Below are 15,111 nucleotides of genomic sequence, written 5' to 3'. Positions count from 1 at the left end.
TTCGTGATTGATGATTCGCACCATTACCCACTGGCACTTTGCTCTCTCAGCTCCCATGTGGGTCTCTTATTCCCAGCAAGGGCTCAGATGTGGCTTACAGCAGAACCTGGAAACGTGTGCTTGTTCGTGCACCATTCCCTCCCCACCCCTCACTTTCCTGTCTTTGGAGAGGGAGAGGCGATGGGCCAGAAATGCCACGGCATTCCATGGCACAAAGTGGCCGTCAGCCCTGATCCATGCTGAGCTTCAGTGCTGGTCGTCCCCTACTGCGAGTGCTCTAAGGCAGTCCTGTGCCTGCAGTTCTGTGCTCATCGTTCTCTCTTCTCAGGCCTTGGAGACGCTGGATAACGGCAAGCCCTACGTCATCTCCTACCTGGTGGATTTGGACATGGTCCTTAAATGCCTCCGGTATGGGCTTGGGCTTCCTGTTCTTTGCTCTGGCTGTGCCACAGGGGAGCAAGTGTTGCGGGGGGAGAAATAGAATAATAATGTGTAAAAGGATCACAGGAGTTGGAGAAACATGTTCTATGAGACTCTGTCTTATGAGAAAATCCCTCGATTTCAAAACTGTAATTTACTCATAAGCATTTTCTCTTCCTTCTTGAGGCAGTTTTGGTAATTTGTACGTTAGTTGGAATTTGCCCATTTTATGTAGGTTATCTCGTTTGTTGGCTGCAATTGTTCACATTCTCTTACACATTCTCTTATCTGGCGATGTCCCTGCTTTCATTTGTGATTTCAGTTGTTTGTGTCTTCTACCTTTTTTTCTTAATCTAGCAAATGCTTTGTCAGTTTGGTGACTTTTGGAAAGAACCCACTTTTGGTTTTGTTGATTTCCTCTGTTGTTTTCCTGTTCTCGATTTCATCTGTCTCTGTTCTAGTCTTTATTATTTCCTTCTCGCTGGCTTTGAGTTTAGTTTAATCAAACATCCTAATGACCAAGAAGTGCAGGCTGAGGAATAAGAGCTTTGTGAGGGTCCTTTGGGTTGTAGCTTAACAAGTAGACTCAGCCTACCTTGGGCACTGTGGAGAGTTGGGGGTCTTGAATCCAGAAGGTCGCTGAGCATCACCATGGCGCATCTTGGCCCTCTTGCTTCATCCTTCTCTCGATTACCTCTCGCCTCCTTCAGGGCCAGTCTGTGTGCTGGAGGCCGGCTTCCTGCACCTGGGCTTGCTTCCGTATGCGTGATCCTACCAGACTACACCGCAATCCCTTAGTCCAAATGCCGAATTCCTGCCAAGTGCCAAAGTCTAATGCCAGACTCAGGGGCCAGATGCCACCTTGATTGGCTGGCCTTGAATATGATCAGTTGTGGTCTGGGTGGACAGATCATTGTGCACGGGGGGACTGCTCCCCCTGTGACGCTGGGGACAAAGAGGGGAAGAAGCAGTGCCAGAAAAGTGGGGGTTGTACAACACGATGGGTTCTCAACCAGGGTAGTCACATCTCCCAGGTGACAGCTGGCAATGTCTGGAGACATTTTTGGTTGTCCCAGCATGGGGGGAAGGGTGCTACTGGCATCTAGCGCGTAGCGGCCAGGGATGCTGCTAAAAATCCTACAGTGCACCGCACAGCCTGCACATCAAAGAATTTTCCAGTCCCAAATGACAGGAGTGGCAAGATTAGAACACTCTGCAAGGGTGTCCCAGAGAGAGCAGCCTGCTGAAGCTTGGGCAGAGTCCCATGCCTTCCTGATTTTAGGAATATGCCTTTGTGCTGATTAACCGTTCTGAGGCCTGAAAACCCATGTAATACAGGCTAGTGGGAAGGGAGCGGCCGTGCCTTCCCTTGTATAGATTGGTAACTCCCTGGTTGCGTTTCTCCCCAGGTTCACAGACCTGTGTTCAAAGCCAGGTCAGCCTGGGGCTCAGATTCTCCCTGGCAGTCACATTTATTTCAAAACTCTTCCTGTTACCGCACATTCCATCTTTCCCCTTCTCTCGTTTTTCCTACTGCCCTGAAAACTTAATCATTATGTACTGGAAACACACTGCTCCTTTCTCCCCCGCTCTAATCTGCTGGGCTTTTCTGTCCCCTGTGTCCCTGTGCATCTAGGTGGTAAACTTTCCAAGGGGTTGGGCAAGTTGAGGATTTGTTTCTGGTGGCTGTTCCCCCAGCCTTAGTTCGGGGCTCTGCACACAGGAAGTACCAGCTGTTGGATAGGTTTGCACTTCTCTACCAGATTCAGTCCATGGCTCTCATGCTGATCTGTGGTGCTGGGCTGGTTTATTTCTTACAAATACAGACTCCTGGGACTCCCCAGCGCTCCAGATTGAGTAGGTTGGAAGTGGGTGCCGGGAACGTGGTGTTTTTTACAAGCAACCTAGGTGATTCTGAGGTTTAGAGGTTAGTTACCCAGAGTGGATTACTGTGCCCCTTGAAGCTATTTAAGTGTTTCTGGAGATAAGCCAAGAGTAAGAGCAATTACCAGAAAGACTTAATTGGGTCTGAATCTTCTCTTTCTGCCAGGGTTCACAGGGGTCCCTGACTGTCATTGATTAAGCTTGGATTTTTCTTTTTTTTTAAGTTATTATGCTGGCTGGGCTGATAAGTACCATGGGAAAACCATTCCCATCGATGGGGACTTCTTCAGTTATACCCGCCATGAACCCGTCGGGGTGTGCGGGCAGATCATTCCGGTGAGTGCCAGCTTCATAATAAACAAATGAAGGTTTGTCAGGAATGCCTTGAGATGCATCGATCCCAACAGGCTAATTACAAAGGCGGGGTGTCTGCGGGGTGATGTCAGAGGGTGGCCTGGGTGGTGGCTAAGAACACAGGCTTTAAAAAGCCAACCAGCACTGCCATCCGTGGCAAATCCTTTATCCCAAGACTCGGTTTTCTTACCTGAAAAGCAGAAGGGACACTGGGGACATGATACACCAACTCAGCACAGAGCCTAGTATGGAGAAAGCTCTAACGAGCATGAGTCACTGTGTTCTGGTCCACCTGCTGTGTCCATCCGTCTGAAACTCACAGTTGAGTCGTGGGGGTAGCTCCAGGGGCTCAGAGATGCCAGTGCTGCTTCCATGACCTGGGCTGCCGCTTTCACGGGCCGCTGCAGCCCTCAGCTGAGGTTCCAGGAGCGGCTGTTTTTTCTTGCAGTGGAACTTCCCGCTCCTGATGCAAGCCTGGAAACTGGGCCCAGCCCTGGCGACCGGAAACGTGGTTGTGATGAAGGTGGCTGAGCAGACTCCACTCACCGCCCTCTACGTGGCCAACCTCATTAAGGAGGTGTGTGTGGTTTGTGTCTGTCTTGACCTCTGAATGCCCTTGTACAGACTTGCTCCTGGGGGGGTTCTTAGGAGGGCGGGTATTTGTAGAGCAGGGACCAAGCCCTCCCCAACCCCCACACCTCATCACAGATCAGCCAAAATGGCCCCTCTCACCTTATATCTACGGTACAGTTTCACTGCCAGACCCCTTTGAAGAATGAAAATTTTTCTAAGTGAATGCCACTGAGAAGAGGCAACAGCCACAGGGAACCCCCAATAGCAGGTTCTCTGCCGTGCCATTTGGAATTCCTGAGCAGTACCCCACAAGACTGGCATCTGCTTACTCGGGTACCAGGCAGGCTGCTTTAGTCTCTCTGGGAGGGGTGTTTGTCCTTCTGTCCAAATCCTTTGGAGCAGGAGAATGATTCCAAGTGTCCCTGGCTGTTTGCATACAGGCTGGCTTTCCCCCTGGTGTGGTCAATATTATCCCTGGATTTGGCCCCACAGCTGGGGCTGCCATCGCCTCCCATCAGGATGTGGACAAAGTAGCCTTCACGGGCTCCACTGAGGTAAGACACCACCAGGATCTCAAGCGTGTGGTACATTTGGCCCAAGTTCCCACTGTCCTCAAGGATGCAGCATTGAAGATTAGCCTCTGGGTGATGCATGGTGGGGGGTCCCCCAAGACTGCCCCTGAGTAGCTTGAGCGAGGGCAGTGACTGTCAGAGTGGAGCCCTTCGTGGGTTGGTTGACGCTCTGGATGCTGTTTCAGGGCCAGCATCATGCATGGAATAAAGACGCCGAGACCGTCTAGACTTCGTGACTGCCTGCCCAGCCCCTCAGCTGTGTCAGGCTCCTTGACCGGCACTGCCCTGACAGTTACAGAGCATGGGCTTCAGAAAGACAGGAGTTCCAATCCCAGCCTCACCATTGTGACATGGGGCGATTCACTGAATGTCTTTGGGGCTCCATTTGTTGTCTTTAAAATGAGGACGGCAATATGTAGGCAGTAGAGGCGGTTTGTATGGTGTAGTGGGGACGATAATGTGCTTCGGAGTCTTACTGTTCCAGTAGCACTTGCCAGCTGTGTGATCATGGGCAAGTCACTTAGTCTCCCACGGCCTCCGTCTCATCTGTAAAATGGGGAGGAGAATGGCACCCATCTCCTAGGATGGGAACCAGTAAGATGAAGTTTATCAAGTGCTGGGCAAAGGTCTGGCTCAGAGCAAGTGCTCAATAAGTGAATGAATGAATGAATGAATGAGCAAGGGGATTATGCTGCTCTGTGCCAGGCCCTGGAGAAGCATGGTGTCTGGGGATTCCCTACACATCATCTCCTTCGAAGCAGGGACAGAATTCCTTCTAAAGAGGAACTTGGAGCTTTTTCCTCTCCTTGAATTCTTGGGAGGGTTCAGTGCATGACTTCAGAGAAGGCACACTGAATAATGTAATGAACATGCTCTTCAGGCAGTTCCCCCTGAGAAAAAGGCACCTTCAAATATTCAGTCTGTACACAGTGATGGCAATGCCAGGAGGGCAGAAATGATGCCGAGGTAATACGGTCCCGGTTCTTTGTTTGCTTTGTTAGTGCCTACCTACATTTATGCCTCAATCTTGAGAATCTTGCAGAGGGGATGGTTTCCTGACAGAGATGCATGTGTTCATTCAAATAGGTTCAGGGCGGCTTTGTGCCAGGCTCTGGGAATAAGGAGGTGAGAAGTATCCCACCCTTGCCCTCACAGAGTGTGCCATGGGCTGGGGGACCACCCTCACAACACCGTGGGAAGGAGACAGGATAATGGTTCGAACTGGTGATGGATTCACGCTGCCCGAGTGTGAGTTCTAATGCCACATTACCACTTAGGGCAAGTGACTTGACCACTCTGAGCCGTAGCGCCCACATTTCTAAATCAAGGAAAAGAGTCCTGTCTATCTTTGAGTTCACTGCAAGGATTGAACTTACAAACACAAAGCACTCGGCACAGTGTCTGGTTTGTAGGCCGTGCTCAGCATGTGGAAGCCACACAGTAGTGACTCTGCTCATGCGGTCACAGTCACTGTCATCTTAGGAGCTCAGAGGCATGGGGCAGCAGCGGTAAGTGAATAGATTTGGTGAAATTCTCCTGGTCTCTTGTAATCCAGCTGCTCCCTCAAGTTGTGGGATCCTTCGGCCTGTGTCCAGGAGAGTATGTGGTTCTTTTTTTCCTGCTATCGAGAGCTTGTCTGGGTCTCTGCTTCCGCACAGGTTGGCCACCTGATCCAGATTGCTGCAGGGAGCAGTAACCTCAAGAGAGTGACCCTGGAGCTGGGGGGAAAGAGCCCCAATATCATTATGTCAGATGCAGACAGTAAGTCTTCTGGGGGGAGCAGGTGTGGGGTGAAGGCAGCCGCTGGCTGTCCATACTGTGGTTCCAGTCACTTCTATGAGCGTCAGCACCCACTGGACTCGGTTTCTGGCCCCCGGGCCTCAGGATGAAAGTTAGAGTCTACAGTGTGGCCCTCCACCCCGCATGACCCGGTTTCTCCCTGGCTTCTCCCCTCTTTGCTCCGTCACCCAGCCGAGCTGGGCTGCTCCGTTTCCAACCCTACTGCACACTTTCTCTTGGGCCAGACTGCTCCTCCTCCATTTCCTCCCTTTTCCTGGTCCTGCCTGGTGCCCCGATTTGCCTTCCCCGAGTGCTGTAGGCTGGCTGGGTCAGTCCTCCCACCGCCCTCGTCTGTTAACCACGGAGGGCTGTGACTGCCACTCTTTCTGTGACTGTGTGCTGGGTGTCCACACCCCAAGAAGGGAGAGATCAGGTCTGTCTTGTGGGCCCAGGGTCCTATTGGTGGCGTGAACGGGTTAAGGGGGTAGGCAGCCCCTGGGGCAAGGTTTGTCCTCTGTCTCTTCTCATGGTTGCCTTTCTGCCCCCCCCCCCCCCAGTGAACTGGGCCGTGGAGCAGGCCCACTTTGCCCTGTTCTTCAACCAGGGCCAGTGCTGCTGTGCGGGCTCCCGGACCTTTGTGCAAGAAGATGTTTATGCTGAGTTTGTGGAGCGGAGTGTCGCCCGGGCCAAGTCTCGTGTAGTTGGGAACCCCTTTGACAGCCAGACAGAGCAGGGGCCACAGGTGAGCCCAGCTGCTACAGGTGGGTCAGGGTGTCCAGAGTTAGCATGGAGAAGCAGCAAAGGTCTCAAACGCAGAGGCAGGCAGCCTTGGCTTCAAGTCTCAGTTCTGCCATGTACCAGCTGTGTGTCCCTGGGAAGCCACATACCCTCTCTGAGCCACTGTTTGCTCATCCATAACGACCACCTTTCCTGACTCACAGGCTGGCTTTGAAGTGGAAATCAGTAATGGAAAGCAATATGTAAATTTCTTACACATAATAAGTACTAGAAATGTCTATGTAAAAAGGAATGCGTGTTGGGGTGCCTGGGTGGCTCAGTTGATTAGGCATCTTACTGTTGATTTCGGCTCAGGTCATGATCTCACGGGTTCATTAGATCGAGCCCCGCATCGGGCTCAGTGCTGACAGCATGGAGCCTGTCTGGGATTCTTAGTCTTCCTGTGTCTCTGTCCCTCCCCTGCTCTCATTTTCTCTCTCTCAAAAAAAGACCTTGGCCATCCATAAAAATGCATCTACTAAAAGGACACACAGGTATCTGTTAACCGTGGTTATCTTTGGGGAGTGGGACAGAGGGTCATGGCATGGGTAGCAGAGGGACTTTATTTCACTTTATACTCTTCTGAGCTATTTGGTTTAAACAAACGTACATATATATACGTATATATATATATATATACGTATATATCTGAACATATATGTATGTGTTCTCTGAACATATATATATGTATATATATGTCTGAACATCTCTGAACATATATATATGTACGTTTGTTTAAACCAAATAGCTCAGAAGAATATAAAGTGAAATAATATATACATATATATATATATATATATTTTTTTTTTTTAACCAGGAACATGTATTCATTTTAACCAATAAAACTATAGTCAATAATAATTACAACAAAAAAATTATAGTGCCTCTGCCCACCATTTCCTCTCATGTCCTGGGCCTTTTTCCAGCATTATCCTTAGACCCAGCCTGTCTCGGGCTCTGTCTCCACAGGGTCATGCACTGGCCTCCCCCAGAAGGGAGGAGTCCACAGGGTCAGGGGTGCTCCTGGCTCCCACAGGTCCTTGCACCCACTTCTGGGGTCCACGCGTGCCTTTCTGCAGGCCCCATCCCCCTGAAGGTGTGTGCTGCTGGTGTCCACTCCCCAGGCTCCAGGGCTGGCCAAGGCAGCCTTTTTTTCCTCCTTTAATTAACAGACAATTTTTTAGAGCCATTTAGGTTTATAGAAACATGAGCAGAAAGTACGGCATTCTCATATACCTCTTCACTCCCCCAGCCCACGCCCCTGGTTTCCCTGATTCTTGACCTTGACCTCTTGCACTCGTGTGGTACATTTGTTGTAGCTGACGAGCCAATGTGATATATTATTGTTAACTAAAGAACGTAGTTTACCTTTGGGTTCACTCTTGGTGTTGCATTCTGTGGGTGTGGACAAAGGTATAAAGACTGTATCCACCGGCCCAGTATCATACAGAATAGTTCCAATGCCCTAAAATTCCCCTGTGCTCCACCTATTCATGCCTTCTGTACCCGCAACCCTAGGCAACCACCGGTCTTTTTACTGTCTCTGTTTTGCCTTTTCCAGAATGTTCTACAGCTGGAATCATACAGTATATAACCTTTACAGATTGGCTTCTTTTACTTAACAATGTGCATTTAGCTTTCCTCCGTGTCTTTTTGTGACTTGATAGCTTATTCCCTTTTATGGCTGAATAATATACCATTGTATAGACATATCGCATTTTCTTTATCTAGTCATCTGCTGATGGGTACTTGGGTTGTTTCTACTTTTCAGCTATTGTGAATAGTGCTGCTGTGAATCCCAACATCTCTTTTTCTCTCTCATTTTTCTTTGTCGTTTGTGGCTATCTAATTAGTAGGGTAATACAAACTTGTATAGAAATTTTAATAAAAAGTGTTTAAAGGAAAAAATAAGACCCCCGTGGCCCCCTTCCATGTCCTTTCCCCATAGATAACCCCCCTGTTACATTTTTGTACGTTTAACAAAAATAGGATTGTATTTATTGTTGATGTATTTATTGTTCCAGTTTTAGTCTGCGTGCTGCCAAAGCAAGCACGTGTATTTTTCTTACTATTTTAAATTCTTAGTAACCTCAGAGTTGGAAAATAAACGATGGGTTGGTTTGATATGCATTTCTTTGAGGGCTTAATGAGGCTGGTTGAACCTTTTCTTATGTTTTTTGGCCCTTTGTAGTTCCTCCCTGTGCCTTGCTTATTCCTAAGCTTGGCCCATTGTCCCACTGCCTGTGCACTTAGAAGCCTGAAGTAGGAGAGGTCTGGCCCTAGCGTCTCTGAAATTTGGGTCTTCTTCCTGCCTCCCTCCCCCCCCCCCCCCCCCCCCCCGCCCCTGCAGGTGGACAAAACTCAGTTTCAGAAGGTCCTCGGTTATATCAAATCTGGGAAGGAGGAGGGGGCGAAGCTGCTGTGTGGTGGAGGGGCGGCTGCTGACCGTGGCTACTTCATCCAGCCCACTGTGTTCGGAGATGTGCAAGACGGCATGACCATCGCCAAGGAGGAGGTTAGCATGGGGCCAGCACTCTGGGGAATGTTTTTAGGAGAAATAGACATTTAAGTCTGGCATCTTCATACCATGATCCTTCCGCTGGCTTTGGGCCAAATCCTGGCTCTGTGCCTAAGACAAATTATTTACAACTCCATCTGATCTGGTCACTCTCCTCTTCCACCTCCACCCACTGTTGGGGAGAACTTCCAAATTGCCTTGCATGGCCTCCAGGCCCTTTGTGTTCTGCTCCCTGTGAGCCAGGAGTCAAGGAATGATTTTGCTCAGCCCTTTTATGATCTTCATATAAGCAGGACAGTGGACTAGACCAAAGGGCTGTGACTTCCCCACACGGCAAGATTCCTGATGATCTCCCCCTCGGCACTCATTTTGAGCACAGGGCAGCAGCTCTGTCTCATTCATTCATTCGCTTCACAAGTATTTATTGAATGCCTACTATGTGCCAGGCTCTTTACAGACCCTGGAGATTCAGAGGTATTCCAAGACGTGTTCCCTGCCCTCATGGGGTTCACACGTGCTCCGCTTCCCTCGGATTAAGCCTCTTAGCAGCTTTATGCAGGGAAAGTATTTCCCCTTTCATATATAATTCAAAATAAAATAATATTAAAATGCAAAATCAGGGTAAGAAAGTCCAACAGAGTTCTGCCTCTTTTTCCATCATGACTACTTTGATGCCTTTTCTGAAATCTCAAATATCAATTTTCCAGAAGGGTTGGGGGGTGCCTCTCCTTTGCCAGTTCCATGATGCCCCATCTCACAGCCCTGCTCCAACCATGATGAGCCCCTGGCACTCTTCTCCCACCCGTCTTTACACTCACCAGGCAGTCCTGGAATCAGCCATTTCTTCAAGAAGTCCTGCTTCCTATTAATGGAAAGTGGGATTTCACGAGGATGGGCGCTGGGTGTGCTTATGCCTGGAACTCCATTTCCCTCCTCCCTGCTCCCCACCTGCACGCTGGTTTGGCCAGTTTCTGTTCCTGTTCCTGTTGTATCACAGCTTGGCTGTCACTTCTGGGAAGCCTCCCCTGATACCCCTCCTCTGCACTCAGTCAGGCTGGGAGCTCCTGTGGGCTCCCATCACACTGCCGGCTAATGGTTGCCTTCAAACCATCGATTACATCAGGATCACTTCTAGTCCCCTCCTTCCAGTGCCCTGCCCTGATAGGGGTGACAGTGGCCACACCTGGACAGCAGCAAGCGCACCTGGCCCCCATGTCTTGGTTTTTGAATCTCATTCTCCACTAAAGAGAACCGGGATTCCTTGCAGAAATGGTTTATGCCAGGAACAGGTCAGGGAAAGTACAAGATGAACCTGGATGTCTTGAGAGCACAGACACTGTTCTGTTCACAGTTACTTCTTCAGCTTCTGGCATGTGCCTTGCTGAACAACTGATACAAATTCTTTGAAACTAAATCTACATATAACATGCCAGGAACCCCTGCCTTGCAGGATTGTTTAGAAATAAGATAGGCTATGTTAAGCACGTGGTGTATAGAAGGTAACCAATCCCCATTAGCTTTCTTACCTTTGTGTTTCACTGAGCTTGGGAACTGTTGTCTCCCTGTGGAACTGTTGGGGTATCTCTGGGGGCTTGAGCAATCATCTGCTCAGCACTGGAAAGCTGCATAGCTGGTTTCCATGTCTGCCCCACCCTTCCACTGTCCACTCTTGTACTACAGATCTTTGGGCCAGTGATGCAGATCCTGAAGTTCAAGACCATAGAGGAAGTCATTGGGAGAGCCAACAATTCCAAGTATGGGCTGGCTGCAGCTGTCTTCACCAAGGACTTGGACAAGGCCAATTATCTGTCCCAAGCCCTCCAGGCTGGCACTGTGTGGTAAGAGCCTCCTAGCAGCCCCTTACAGCCCAGGCAGGGATCCCCAAGCCAGGGTTTTTTGGAATTTAGTGCTCACATCCCAGAATTTGGGATGCTGGGCTCAGTTCCTCCTGGGTCAGGGTGTGGTATAGCAGACAGAGATTTCCCATCCCCTCTCCTCTAGGAGATTAAACTTCCCTCCAGTACATAGGCCCATGCAGCTTTGTTCTTGGGCAAGCAGATGGATGACTGGGGGCTCCTTACTAAGCTGAACAAGAGTAGGAGATCAGAGCTGAGTGTCTACACCTATGTAATAGTGGTCTTAAAAGCTAAGCACCTACTTCACACCCACTAGGATGGCTGTTATTTTAAAAAAACAAAACAGTGTAAATGAGGATGTAGAGAAATTTGAACCTTCGCATATTGCTGGTGGGAATGTAAAATGTTGCCACCATTACGGAAGACAGTCTGGCAGCTCCTCAGTGAGTTAGATGTAGAATTACCATAGGACCCAGCAATTCTACTCCTAGGCATATACCCAAGAGAAAGAAAAGCATACATCCACACAAGAAAGTGTATCCGAATGTTCATACTAGATTACTGACAATATCCAAAAGGTGGAAACAACCTAGATGTCCATCGGCTGATGAATGGATATATAAAATGTCTAGCCACACAATGAAGTATCATTGAGTCATAAAAAGGAATAAAGTGCTGATACTACCACCACTGATGAAGTGGTTCATCTATTCTATAAACATAGAGGAACCTTGAAAATGTGATACTAAGTGAAAGAAGCCAGACACAAAAGGCCACATGTTGTGTGAATCCATTTATATGAAATGTCCAGAACAGACACATCCATAGAGACAGAAAGTAGATTAGGACTTCCAGGGGCTGGAGAGCAGGGGAATGGGGAATAACTGCTTATTGGGTAAAGGGTTCTTTCTGGGGTGATAGAAGTGTTCTGGAATTAGACAGAGGTGATGGTTACACAACACTGAATCTGCTATAATCCACTGAATTGTGTAAAGTGGTGACTTTAAATTCAATTAAAATTTAATTTTTAAGAACTGCAAAAAGAGCTTAGCATCTAATTAGCAAAAATTACTCATTAAAATGGGAAGCTATCATGTGGTGCTCCCTGTTCCTGACATTCATCTGTGACCACATCACAAAGGATGACGACTTATGGCTTTATTTCATGGGGTTTGCTGTTGGCTCCTACACGGCTGGTTATTACTATGGTTCTACCCATCCATTTTCCCTCAATAACATTTTAGGGAAATTCAGGTCTGAGGGGTATGACACATATATCCCAACAGTTACTTCTGAAATTCTGTTTCAAATTATAGGGTCAACTGCTATGATGTGTTTGGGGCCCAGTCACCGTTCGGAGGCTACAAGATGTCCGGGAATGGCCGGGAGCTAGGAGAGTATGGGCTGCAGGCATACACTGAAGTGAAAACGGTGAGTGTGGGTGCCCTCTCAGCTCTCCCTCACGCTAGACTCCATCACTACTTGTTACTAGTTTCTTGTTTTAAGCCACGGAAGCCACAGAAGAGGGTGAACACCCAGTGTTTGCTGTGTCTTGTGAGAAATAACTTGGGACTCGGCCACCACTACGCCTACATAGTCCTTTGCTAGGCTTTGTTATACGTCAAGTTCTGCAAGACTTGAAAGGAAGGAAAGATCCTGTGGTCCAAAGCAGTGGGGAAAGTCTTCTAATGAGAATCAGGCTATGAGGCATTAGACACCAAGGGCCATAAATATTACCAATATCCTTTGATTTCATAATGTCAATGATAGGAATAGAGCCGGAGGAGCTAATCGGAAGTACAAGGAAAGTATTAATCCTTAAATATTCATCACCACATTAGCTCTCAAAGATGAAAAAGTCAGATGTGACTAAATGCCCAATAAATTATGGAACACCCAAATCATGGTGTACTAAGTAGCCAGTAAAAATATTTTTGTAGGATATCAGACATGGAAAATCATCATCCTTTAAAATGAAAAGGCAGGATACAAAGTAATACATGCAATATAAGCCCAGTTTAAAGGCTATATATAATTTAAAGGTACTTGCGTACCTTTATTTACTATGGAAAAGACTCGAAAAAAAGGCACCAAAGTGAAAATAATTTTCTCTACAGTGGACATTAATTACAGTTTAACCAGAAAACAAACTCACAAGTAGTATTTAAAGAAAAGAGAAATGGGCTGAGTAGGGCCTTCCCAGGATTGGGAAAGAGAAGGTTCAGGGCAAGCAAACCAGCCAGGGGGAGCAGAGTGAGAAGGGCAGACAGCGGTCTCAGTACTCAGTTTAGTAAGCCACAACTTGTGTTCTCAAAGCTCACTGGAATAAAATCAACACGTTTCCTTGTTTATTTAAAATTGTCCCATATACACAAGAGGTGAGACCCAGGTTTGAAGCTACAGACATTGGTCTGTAACCGTTCCTCAAAATGATGATGGGATGATTTAGGTGTGGTGTAGGGGGTGCTAGGACTGAGACCCGGGAGCTGCAGTATCTACGGACTGACTGGAGGCTGGGGGGAGAGCCCAAGAAGAGGCTTGAGTTGAGGTGGTTCATGCTGGAATCCAAGTGTAAGCCGCTGACACAGGAGGCCTAGGGCGCGCTGGGGTGTTGGAGAGAATGGCAAGTAGCAGGACTTGATGGCTGGAGGGTCAGCGGCTGCAGGTGAAGGCGGCAAAGCTGGTTCAGCCGGTGCCGGGCCCTAGGCTTTGTGCTCGTGATAAAGATCCCTGTGCTCTGAGCTTTGGGAACTCAAGTGATGCTCCTAACAAGATTAGGCTCAAAAACGTTTCAGAAGTCTGAGGTTGCCTGGGGACTGCCAAGAAAATGTCTTCTTTTGAACTCGTATTTACTGAGTGATTACTTGGTGCCAGAATCTGCTAGACTTCCTTATGCACATTATCTCATTCGGTGCTCACAACAACCCCATGAAAGAGAACCGTTATCCCATCTTACAGATTAGGAAGCGGGGCACACAGAGGTGAAGTACTTGCCCAGGAGGGGATAAAGCTGGGATTTGACCCCAAGTCCATCTGAATCTGGAATCTTTCCACTTGACACATTGAGGCACCTGCGAGCTTCAGCACGTTATATTTTTCCTTACTTTGATTCTTTTTGAGGAAAACATGGATCTAGATCAAGGTCTCTCAACCCCAGCACTACGGACATTTGGGGTCGGGTCATTGTTTGTTGTGGGGCATCCTGTGCAGGGTAGGATGTTCATTGAGCATTCCTGACTTCCACCTACTAGATGCCACAGCAGCTCCCCCCTCTTCTGCCCCACGACAATCAAAAATGAGTGGGTGAAGGGGAGGCAGGGAGTGATGTCCCACAGAACATAGCCCCGGCTGTGTTCCTGGGACTGGCCAGTGGCCATCAAGATGTCAGAGTGAAGAAAGCCCTTGTGCTCATCCTTGGCCACACCCTGCTGAGAGCGCCTATACATCAGAGGGAAGCATGAAGATTTAACAGCTGCTCTGCACCCCTCTTACAGGTCACGATCAAAGTGCCTCAGAAGAACTCCTGAAGAACGGTGCCAACTTCCCCACTCATCCAGCAGTGGAGAGATCAGGGACATCGGCAGCAAAACCAGGAAAATGACCTTGCACGCTAAAAGTCTCAAAAAAGAAATTCTCCCACAAAATCTCTTGACCAAGAAAGTCCCAGAATTTGAATTGATAAATGGGGTGGGTGTGAGGCAAAGAGTATGTGGGAAGCCCTTTAAACTGCAACAATACTGCTAGCTTTCAGGCTGATTTTTCCAAACTAGATTCGAGTGTCTCATCCTGTCCATCTGATACACTTCTGTAACTCGCCTTCAACGGGGGCACAAAAAGCCATTGTTGACACTTGTACTAACAAGTCAGAGCAACAGCTAGCATCTTGCTTTGTATTCTGGCCTCAAATTCATTAAAAACAATGCTGCTGTTCACTTTTCGGTTAGTTCTGTGTCCATCTCAGTAACCCAAGGAAATACTACCACATAGGGATGTTGTCCCCTCCTTGTGTATGTCACACCGTATATGACTACCGCCCTTCCCTGACTGTGGGTAAATAGCTTTTGTTTCCATCCTGTCAGCCTGTGGCAGGCCCTGTGCTAGGCACCAGGGAAGTCACCTAAACAGGACTCCCGGCCCCTGCCCTCAGCCAGGGGACAGTAAACCAGGAAAGAGACACTTGACATCCAGGATTAGTTCTCTGTATTTTAAGTTAAAAAACTTGGTCACATTAAATGAGACAGATTCATGCTGACAAATTTCATGAGATTAATTTGGAAATGAGATGTCTATTTATTCATCTTAGGCGAAGTCTGTATTTCTGGTAACCAGACCCCGTGGATTTCCTGTCCAGAACACTGCCTTGCTTTATTCACGGGAC

General features: G+C 48.2%; 2 protein-coding genes across 7 annotated transcripts in view; one reads left to right on the top strand and one right to left on the bottom strand.

Annotated features, from left to right (window-relative positions):
• The window catches only part of ALDH2 (aldehyde dehydrogenase 2 family member), a 27,679-nt gene extending 13,014 nt beyond the window's left edge, over nucleotides 1-14,665 (top strand). The window contains exons 4-13 of the mRNA XM_049619937.1: nucleotides 329-408; nucleotides 2,529-2,640; nucleotides 3,107-3,235; nucleotides 3,672-3,785; nucleotides 5,462-5,564; nucleotides 6,140-6,324; nucleotides 8,710-8,874; nucleotides 10,558-10,715; nucleotides 12,050-12,164; nucleotides 14,228-14,665. Of these exons, the coding sequence (XP_049475894.1) occupies nucleotides 329-408; nucleotides 2,529-2,640; nucleotides 3,107-3,235; nucleotides 3,672-3,785; nucleotides 5,462-5,564; nucleotides 6,140-6,324; nucleotides 8,710-8,874; nucleotides 10,558-10,715; nucleotides 12,050-12,164; nucleotides 14,228-14,260 (1,194 nt within the window). The 3' untranslated portion in view covers nucleotides 14,261-14,665. The remainder of the gene's footprint in view (nucleotides 1-328; nucleotides 409-2,528; nucleotides 2,641-3,106; nucleotides 3,236-3,671; nucleotides 3,786-5,461; nucleotides 5,565-6,139; nucleotides 6,325-8,709; nucleotides 8,875-10,557; nucleotides 10,716-12,049; nucleotides 12,165-14,227) is intronic.
• LOC125914568 (small nuclear ribonucleoprotein-associated protein B'-like) overlaps nucleotides 1-15,111 on the bottom strand; it is a 55,485-nt gene that overhangs the window by 15,294 nt on the left and 25,080 nt on the right. Inside the window, exon 4 of one of the 6 annotated variants that reach the window (XR_007455342.1) lies at nucleotides 14,547-15,111. The exons of the other annotated variants lie outside the window; for them this stretch is intronic. The gene's annotated coding sequence lies outside the window, so the exon portion shown is untranslated. Of the gene's footprint in view, nucleotides 1-14,546 lie in introns of those variants that run through there. 6 annotated transcript variants of the gene reach the window in all.

This window comes from Panthera uncia, assembly GCF_023721935.1.
Source record: "Panthera uncia isolate 11264 chromosome D3 unlocalized genomic scaffold, Puncia_PCG_1.0 HiC_scaffold_8, whole genome shotgun sequence".
Taxonomy (NCBI): Eukaryota; Metazoa; Chordata; class Mammalia; order Carnivora; family Felidae; genus Panthera; species Panthera uncia.
This window is presented reverse-complemented; position numbering and strand designations above follow the sequence as displayed.